The sequence below is a fragment of the Hemiscyllium ocellatum genome, chromosome 28, assembly GCF_020745735.1.
Source record: "Hemiscyllium ocellatum isolate sHemOce1 chromosome 28, sHemOce1.pat.X.cur, whole genome shotgun sequence".
Lineage (NCBI taxonomy): Eukaryota > Metazoa > Chordata > Chondrichthyes > Orectolobiformes > Hemiscylliidae > Hemiscyllium > Hemiscyllium ocellatum.
Genome location: NC_083428.1, coordinates 26,813,566 through 26,823,405, shown reverse-complemented (window position 1 = coordinate 26,823,405; position 9,840 = coordinate 26,813,566). Strand labels below are relative to the sequence as shown.

The 9,840-nt window shown below is 40.9% G+C and overlaps 1 protein-coding gene across 4 annotated transcripts; it reads left to right on the top strand.

Annotated features, from left to right (window-relative positions):
- The first annotated feature begins 4,157 nt into the window (after positions 1–4,157).
- On the top strand, positions 4,158–9,628 carry LOC132828960 (uncharacterized). Of its 4 annotated transcripts, none has more exons than XR_009646186.1 (2): positions 4,158–4,221; positions 6,142–6,218. XR_009646186.1 is itself a non-coding variant. In XM_060846185.1 (2 exons), the coding sequence occupies exon 2, from the start codon at positions 7,131–7,133 to the stop codon at positions 8,115–8,117; it is 987 nt and encodes a 328-aa protein (XP_060702168.1). In that variant the 5' UTR covers positions 4,167–4,221; positions 7,009–7,130; the 3' UTR covers positions 8,118–9,628. The 4 variants fall into 4 exon arrangements, 3 of the variants coding, with proteins under 3 accessions (XP_060702168.1, XP_060702171.1, XP_060702169.1); XM_060846185.1 differs by lacking the exon at positions 6,142–6,218 and adding an exon at positions 7,009–9,628 and having other exon boundaries at positions 4,167–4,221; XM_060846188.1 differs by lacking the exons at positions 4,158–4,221; positions 6,142–6,218 and adding exons at positions 5,529–5,583; positions 7,009–9,628.
- Positions 9,629–9,840: the final 212 nt, after the last annotated feature.

The window sequence follows — 9,840 nt, the reverse complement described above, 5'->3', positions numbered from 1 at the left end:
ACTTCTTTTTAGTATATCTTATGCTTCTGAGGTAAGATTTCTCCCCATCATTTTTTTTTTCAGACCAAGAACATAGGTTTTTTTCCACAAGTGTCATAGAGTCGTAGAGACGTACCGCATGGAAACAGCTGCTTTGGACCAAATCGTGCCAGCCAGATATCCTAAATAAATCTAGACCCATTTGTAATCATTTGGTTCATAGCCCTCTCAACCCGTCATATTCATATACCCATCCAGATATATTTTAAACGTTGTAATTGTATCAGCCTACCCCACTTCTACTGGTAGCTTGGTCCATAAATGCACCACCATCTGAATGAAATAAGTTGCTCCTTAGGTCTCTTTCAATTCTTTCTCCTTTCACCTTAAACCTATGCCCTCTAGTTTTGACCTCCTCTCACCCTTTCCATGCCACTTATGATTTTATAAACCTCCATCCCTGAGCTTCTAATGCTCCAGAGAAAATAGTGATTGAAATTTTTATGATATTTGAACCCAAAGCACATATACATTTTGCCTTTCCTGAAGGTCTTTCATAGTATTTTGCTACATTTTGTGAGATGTCTGAAATATGATTTGGAGGTGCCGGTGTTGGACAGGGGTGGACAAAGTTTAAAATCACACAACAATACATTATAGTTCAATAGGTTTTATTTGGAAGCATCTGATGAAGAGGCAGCACCTTGAAATCTAGTGCTTCCACATAAACCTACTGGACTGTAACCTGGTTTGTGTGATTTTTGACTTTGAAATAAAGTAACTCCTGTAATTGAGACCAAAGCAGTAGTTTGTAATACGATGCCACAAATAATGTGGAATGAACATTAGATTAGAATAGAATATCAGACAGCATGATTAGAATTTGTCATCCATATGTGAACAAGAGATGTGTAACACCTTAAATATTGACGCATTGGTTGTAATTATTTAGAATTCTCTAGATTTGGCAAGATTCCATTTGATTGGAAGATAGTGAATGTACCTAATTTATTCTGAAAGGGAGAGAAACACAATGCAGGGCAGCATAAACCTGTCATGTTAACATCAGTCATATGGAAAATATGAGAAGACATTATTAAAGAAGTTATAGAAGGGCAATTACAAAACGAAGGAAGTCAGGCAGGAGTACTGCACAGTTTTGATCCCCTTATTTAAATAAGGATTTAAATGTATTGGAAGCAATTCAGAAAAGGTTTGCCAGATTAATGTCAGTGAATTGTCATATGGAGGTTACAACAGCAACGGGTGACTTGTCTGAAACATATCAAGTCATGAAGGATTCAGACAGGGTAGATTTGGAGAGGATGTCTCCTATTCAGGGAGAATTTAGAACTAGGGGTCACTGTTTGAAGATCAGGGGTCCCCATTTAAAACAGAGATGAGGCCATGATTTTTTGTTTCTTTCCAAAGTTTCTAAGTCCTTAGAACTCATTTCCTGAAAAGATGGTAGGTGTAGAGCAGACCTGAGCATTTTACAGCCCGTGGGTCATTCCTGTCCGGTCCGCATGAGGTCAATCTTAAATTAGAATATAAATGAAAAAGTATTTATGCCATGCACGCAATACAACTGTGTTGTTTTTGTTTTGAAAAGGATGCTTTTTTTATTTACGTATGGATGCACATGTGCGTGAACAGCTAAAAGTGATGCTTGCTGGCTAGCCCTCAAAATGTCAGCCCTCGCCAAGACAAAGTTATGTCATAACCCACAAAATCACCAGAAACAGTAAACCATTTTCTGATGGAGAGTTTATTAAGGAGTGCTTGTTGGACTCTGCAGAACTATTATGCCTGGAGAAAAAGGAGGCATTTGAGAATGTGCCCCTCTCCCGTCGCACTGTAACAAGAAGGAATGGGGATCTGGAGCTTCAGCTGCAGCACAGAGCGGTCAAATTTGACTTTTTTTCCTTGGCTTTGGATGAGAGCTGCGATGTACGTGACACAGCCCAGCTACTCATCTTCGTACGTGGGATAACTATGTACTTTAATATCATGGAGGAGCTGGCAGCCATGCAGTCAATGAAAGGAACAACAACTGGTAATGATTTGTTCATGGAGGTAAATGCATGTTTGGACACGTTGGGACTAAAATGGGATAAGCTGGCGGGTGAGACAATGGATGGTTGTCCAAATCTAACAGGAAAAATGTTGGACTCTTAAAGAGAATGCAGGATAAAGTGACAGAAATTGACCTTGAACAGAAATTGGTATTTTTGCATTGTATTATACATCAGGAAGTGTCGTGTAAGTCAGTGTTAAAAATTAACCATGTGGTTGATGTTGTAACTAAAATAGTTAACTTCATCAGGGCAAGAGCTTTGAATCACAGACAGTTTGTTGCACTTTTGGAGGAAAATGAGACTGAGCATCGTGACAAAGGCTACCACACAGCGGTCAGGTGGCTCAGCCTGGGCAAATTGCTGAAAAGTGTATGGGACCTGAGAGAAGAGATTCAAGATTTCTGTGTGAAGAAAGGGAATGGCATTCCACAACATTCAGAAACAGACTGGATTGCAGACCTTGGTTTTGCTGTTGATGTGACTGCACGTATGAATGAACTAAATGTGAAACTGCAGTGCAAGGGCCTTTTTGTGCATGAAATGTACAACTTGGTGAAGGCTTTTATGAGAAAGTTGCAGCTTCTCTCAAGCCAATTGGAGGACACCATTCTCACCCACTTGCCAACACTGAAGAAAGCTTTACCTTCAGCTGATCACCTCCACAGGTACTCAACTCTGTTAGAAGCACTGCATTATGAATTTTCAAGGTGATGTCAAGACTTTTAAATGGTTGAGAATGAAATGCACATGTTTTTTTCCCCATTTACATACAATGTCGAGAATACACCGAGTGATGTTCAGCTTGAACTCATTGAACTGCAGTCTGACACACTTCTGGCAGAGTACTTTAGGTCAGTCTCACTGCTTGATTTTTACTCTTCCCTCAAAGAGGAGAACTTTCCACACATGAGGAGGCATGCTCAGAAGATTCTAGTCCTCTTTGGATCAACCTATATATGCGAACAGACATTCTCAGTGAAGTTCAACAAATCCAAACACAGATCCTCTATCACTGATGATCACCTCTCAGCTGTCCTTCGCATATCCACCTCAGACATTCAACAGATTTCAGTGCACATGTTCGAGCCCAAAACAGGCTGGATTTTTCTCACCAAACAAGTAAAATGAACTGAAAAACATCAAAAGCACTTATTGCTTTTTGTATAGAGTTGTTTGTTGCTTGTAATACTGAACAATAATTAAACAAATTTTCATTACTGGTTTGTGAGATTAATATGTTAAAATAAAATGAAATACTGAAATTATTGTTTTTACTGTTTATTTCTTCTATATTTGACCTACTCCGCAATTTCATATCTTTATTGTAACAGGACATCCTTATTCTTTTGATTATAAGTTTCAGTACAAAACTATATAATTTAATATTTTTTACAATGGGAGAACATTAATACTGAGCAGAATTATGTTCAACTTATTGTTGGTTCGGCCCTCCAACACAACTTAGGTTTCTCATGTAGCCCCTTCGAAGAATTAATTGCCCACCCCTGGTGTGGAGTCATTGAATATTTGTCAGATCCAGGAAGATGGTTTACTTTTAAGCAAGGAAGTGAAAGTCTATCAGGTTAGCCATGATTCCATAGCTTGGCCAAGTAGGGTCCAGGTCCTGAACAGCATACTTCTGTTCCTTGTTCTTATGGACAACTTAACAAACTAAAATGTTCTGAGGTACAGCTCATATATAATGCCCTGAATAAAGAAGAAACATGAAAGGATTGTTTTCAGGACATTAGGAACAAAGCAAGAGGTTACAAACACTTTTCATCAACAAACAGGAATATAATTTGGAGACCTTTATTTTGCATTCGGTACTTTATAAAAGAAATATAAAGTCGGACATTACAATAATCGAATGAATTGTAGGGAAGCAGGCTATTTTAATTGAAGCAATGCATAGATGAAACGTTTATTTTACAAAAGTCTGTGCAAGAGTAGTTAGATAAGCAGTGAGGTGAACAGGTAAGGATGATTTACGATCGCGTTGAACAAAAATGGACTGAGGGAAAGAGTTCAAAAGCTTCGCAAAGCCTTTGAAATTTTTGGAACTTCTTTTTTCTAGCTGACTATTTCCGGATTTTCGTTGTTTATTTGAAGCCGGCAGCACCCACGCTTCAAGAGAACACTTGTCCATTTCATTGACTTGCAGGTAAGGGTACATTTATTCAGGAATGTTCAGAGGGTGTACATTTTTTTTTTAAAAATGCGCTTGTGTTTCTAGCCATTCAATTTTATGGTTCTTTACGGCGAGCAGAAACCATAACGAGTGTAAGAATTCTATGTGAGCTCAGGGTGCTTATGGATAACTCAATTCTTGTGACTGGTTGTTAATATGATTTCATCCGAAAAAGACATTTCGCTTTAAAATATATCAAACGGCATCCTCGTAAAACAAAACCTCTCTGAGATCACATCTCGCCACATTTATATTGTCTGATAAAGATATTTTCCCGAATATCTTGTAATTGTGCTACACCAGAAAATCCTGGAATGTACTGTTGGAATTAATTAATTTCGGGAATTCCCGACGAAAGATAGTTAATTCCGAGTAAATGAATGAATTTAAGTAACTTCCTATTATAATAACACACAATTATAACCAATATACCGTTATGTATTAACCAGCGGAATTGCTTTACCCAATATCCCTGTAATACAGTGACAAGAGGAATTACCTCTTTCTGTAACCAGAAGAATTGGTTTACCCAATATCCTGTAATTCAGCGACCAAATGAATTATTTTACCCAATATCCCAAAATGCAATGACCAGAGAAATTACTTTATCCAATATCCGGTAATACAGTGACCAGAGGAATTATTTTACCCAGTATCCTGCAATGCAATAACAAGATAAATAACTTTACCCAATATCCTGAAATACGTTGACCGGAAACACAATAGCATCAAAAGGAATCATGCAGTCAGTACACTGCCTGAATGAATTGACTTACACAATCATGAGGTACACCCACTTCAATTCATTACTTTCCAAATTGTGAAGAAGCTTTTCATAGAATCCCCACAGTGGGGAAACAGGCCCTTCGGGCCAGCAAGTCCAAGCCTAACCTCCGAAGGGTATCCCACCCAAACCTATTCCCTCTATCCTATCACTCTACATTTACCCCGAATAATGCACCTAACTTACATATCCCTGGACATTATGGGCAATTTAGCATTGCCAATTCACCCTAACCTGCATATCTGTGCACTGTGGGAGGAAAGCCCGCATAGACATGGGGAAGAATGTGCAAACTCCACGCAAGCAGTCACCCGGGTCCTTAGTGCTGTGAGGCAGCAGTGCTAACCACTGAGCCACCGTGCCGCCCTCCTTCAAGTGATGGGCTCAGACTATGAGGTGAGTCTCATCAACAAATCGAAACAGATTCTCATGACGATGCAATAGAAGAGAGTGAAATTCCTCGCCGATGTTACTCCCTATCCCTTGGGCACTGAGGCCAACTAACGAACATGACCTCTCCCATTTCACCTCAATTACCTCATCTCACGACGGTAAAACAAATCTCATTTGTTCAATAAAGCAGCAGAATCCAGCTTTACAGACCAGTGGGCTATGCGTTGAAAAGAAACAAGAACTTGCATCTTTCTCTAGCTCAGGATATTCAGAGGTGCAAGACAAAGACTCTGATGCTTCTTAAGGATGTAGGAAAGCTACTATATGGAAAGCAAGCAAAACGTTCCAGTCTTAAATGGAAGGAGTATTGCACTGTCAGAGGTGCTATTTCTGAGCGAAGACATTAAATTGAGGGTCAGTCTGTCTTCTCACACTATTTGATCAAATACTTCCCCAGTGCAGGAACATCGGAGGGTGGGTGTGGACTTGTTGGGCCGAAGGCCACATTGTAGGGAATCTAATCTAAAATCTAATCATGGGAATGTGCAAAATATAACTTCCATTGTAGCAAATGTTTACTGCATCTAACCTGGGAATACATGATAGACAATAGTAAGGGAGTCTGCTTTGTATCTACCTGGTGCCTAATGCAGAAATGCATTAGATCTTGGTTGGAGCACAAACATCATCGCAGGTCAACTCTGTCTCTCCTCCAGGTGACTCCCAGGTGAACATAAAAGACCCATTGCACGATTTTGAAGAACACGAAGGGAGTTAGCCCCGGTGTCATGGCCAATATTTATCCCTCAATCGATATCACATAAATTGGTTTTCGGGTCATTAGCACTTTGCTGCTTGTGGAGTTTGATGTGTCCACATTGGCTGCCTCGTTTCCTACATCACAAAGCTTTAAAAGTACTTCATTGGATGTAAAGTCCTTTGGAATGTCCTGCGGTCATGAAACATATCATCTAAATGCAAGTCTAACTATCTTTACTCTATTTATCTGTCCTGTACCTGCCCTGAATGTTTGATAGAATTATGGTAGCACTTCTGTGCCCCACACACCCTATTTAAAGCTCAGTTGAATAATAGAATAGGAAGAGCTGCAGTCCTCGCCATTAACATTTGGTGCTTCAAAATGCCCGATAATGGATTAATTTCAAAAACTAAACTAAATTGCTGGGAAAACTAAGCAAAGTATGGCAGGATCTGTGGAGAGAATGGGAATGGATTAATTTCGGTGTTAAAAAAAAGTATGAACATTCAGATTCGAAATGGTAACATCCCACCTATCAATTAGTTATTTTGTTTGTTATTCGAGATTAATTTTCTGTGTGAAGTTTAATAAATCATTGTGAGACAAGGCAGAAACCTAAATGTTTAATGATTGATTATGCGGCTACAAAACTTTGAAAACTGCGGCGATTTTCTGAAAGATTTTGAATTCGACAGTCTTGCAAACTAAGCTACCAATATCTCTAGTGTAAGAGGCTCTTAACGCAATTCTTTTCGCATTTGCAATGTCACTACTCCGCGGGCACAGGTCCTGCAATAATGTGGAATGTTTTGCTTCCGTACAGGCTTCATCGGCAGCGATTAAAGGATTTCACAAAAGGTATCCCCCCTCTTTATATATCACAAATTTAAGAAAAACAAACTTTAAAAAAACTCAAAAGCCGATTTTGGTCAATGCTAGGAGAAGATGTCTTATTCAAACGCCCGTGTGGATTATCGCCACCTCCTTTCTCAGCCTGGGGCAGATGTCCGTGCTGCAGCGGTAAGCTCTCCCTACATTGACATGCGGCCTGCAGGTGTCCCCAGAGGTGACCCAGCACAAAGCGAGTGGGGCTTTCGGTTCCAGAGGACAGCTCTGTCTCCAGCTCCGCGGCGGAAAAGGGAATTCGTGCCGGAAGAGAAGAAGGATGTCAATTATTGGAGCAAGAGGGAGAGAAACAACAACGCGGCCAAGAAATCGCGAGAGAGACGGCGCATACACGACATGCAGCTGGAGATGAGGATTCTGGCTCTAATGCGGGAAAATAAACGCCTGAAGACAGAGCTTCTGACGCTCAAGTGCCAGCTGGGACTCACTGGCATCCCCCTGCACTTCCAGGCATTGCGAAGAGGGCTCCTATCTAGTCTGCTGCCTGATTTAAGAGCATTAAAATGTGCAGCCACTTTGGATCCTGACAGATACGCAGCGCCATCATTTGGTCTGGATTATAGACAAGCTGCAGAGTCAACTCTCGCCTCTTCCCAGCTGGCCCCCAGACCGCCGAGGGAAGCTGCGCTGCATTTAACAAGCGTCCTGCAGCGGCCCTTCTCCAAAGGTGGAGCGACATACTGTGAGGAGAGATTGCGCTGTGTGAAATGTAATGTCGAAAGCTCTGCTTGCTCACACCAATCGAAACCACAAGGTTGCCAGCAGCTGGTGAGAGGTTCAGACTCGGGCTCCACTGCCCCTTTGAACCCTTCAGGAACACAGACCACTCTCCCTCACAAACTCAGATTTAAAACGAACCAGGGCGGGGAACACGCCTGTCTGCATCCGAGACAAAGCTGTCAGAGCTCACCTTCCTGCAAAGGCGGCTTGGTTGAAATTTACATTGACCCTCAAAAGGGCTGCCTTGCCCCACGGGATGCCTTCAGACACAGGACGGAGTTGAACCTCAGCGTCCATCAGCGCTGACAGAGGAAATTGCATTTCCAGGAGAACTTTCGAACAACAGCGACCCCCTCCCCTCCCCGCCAAGAGCGCAGCTGGGCTCAGCGATAGTTTACAAACAGAGGCGTCACTCAGAGGCCAGGAATGAATACCATTGACTGCGATGAAGGTAGTAAAGATATTGGGGAAGAAACTGTTCAAAGCGAACTGAACACTTTGCCCGTCGTTACTGACGCACAGAAAGGTCTGCTCGCCCCAGGCTGTGTTTAATCCACCGTGTGTCTTAAAGGGACATGCAGAAGCTCTCACAGGAACAATTATCCGCCTCTTCACAGAACTTATTTAGCCTTATGTAGCTCAAATTATGGTTGTCACCCTAAAAGTTGGCACAACTAAAACATAACTTAGAGGTGTCAGTGTTGGACTGGGATGGATAAAGTTAAAAATCATCGAGTAAAAAGTGAAGTCTGCAGATGCTGGAGATCAGAGTTGAAAATGTGTTGCTGGTTAAAGCACAGCAGGTCAGGCAGCATCCAAGGAACAGGAAATTCGACGTTTCGGGCCAGAGCCCTTCATCAGGAATGAGAAAGTTAGAAATCACCCAATACCAGGTTATAGTCCAACAGATTCCAAATAAACGTGGTGTTGTGTGATTTACAACTAAAATAAATAACTTGCGTAAATATTAATGCTGGAAACCTGAAACAAACCAGAAATGGCTGCAGAAACCCAGCAGATCTGGCAGTACCTGTGGACAGAAAGCAGAGTTAATGTTTCGAGTCCAGTGACCCGTTTTAATCCAATGACCCTCCTTTAGAAAACAACGCCAACACCGTGTCTTGAAGTACTTAGCCACTGGAATGAGGAGTCACTGGACTCGAAACGTTAACCCTGCTTTTTGTCCACAGATGCTGCCAGCGTCGCCGAGTTTCTGCAGCTGTTCCTGTTTTTGTTTAAAAACAATCGCCTGCACTATCATTACAGTACAAAGGCAAAACAAAATCTGAAGCAGCAGTATCAAGCCAATCACTGTATAAATTTGACAATAAACATAGCCCGCGATTTTAAAACCTAGCAACGAAAAGCAATTGAAGCGTCACATTGTGCTGTGTGGTCTGCTGTGAACGTGGTACTATTTACCACACACGCCCTCTACAATTTGTAGAAGACGGGCCAATGACTAAATCTCCTCAATAACCATCTGACAGGATTAATTTCTGGAAATGAATTGCTTTAATTAACATGAACACGAATAAAATTAAATCCGATCCCAATATTTACATCATGCTAACTTGTTAACATATTGATATTAAGAAAGGCACGAATCAGATGCCACTGATGGGAAATTACCTTCTTGCCAACAAAGGGTTAACATTTGCTGCCTTTTTTAAAATGGAAACTTTGTTTTGTTTTGATATGTAGCGCCACTAACTGATTTTATCTTGATTAAAGCGTTAAAGTAATAGCACATTACCGGTTTCATTACTAAAATGCATAGATATCGCTGCGCAAAACTTCATTTCTTTATTATTTGTAAAATTGTTTTGATCAGTGTGTTCAAAAAGAATTAAGTTTGCATTATGTTATTCAGACTTAGCAACTGACTGCCAAAATATTTGCATAGCCACTTCAAAACCTTTGATATGTAATATAATGTCACAGTTTGAAGTTGTTCTTGGTAGAAAATGGTGCAGAGCAATTTATTTCATGTCACCGTTGATTTCAGAAAATTATTCATTGTGTTAAT

Coding starts and splice junctions, on each gene's coding strand:
- LOC132828960 (XM_060846185.1), top strand. CDS start 7,131: ATGTCTTATTCAAACGCCCGTGTGGATTATCGCCACCTCCTTTCTCAG.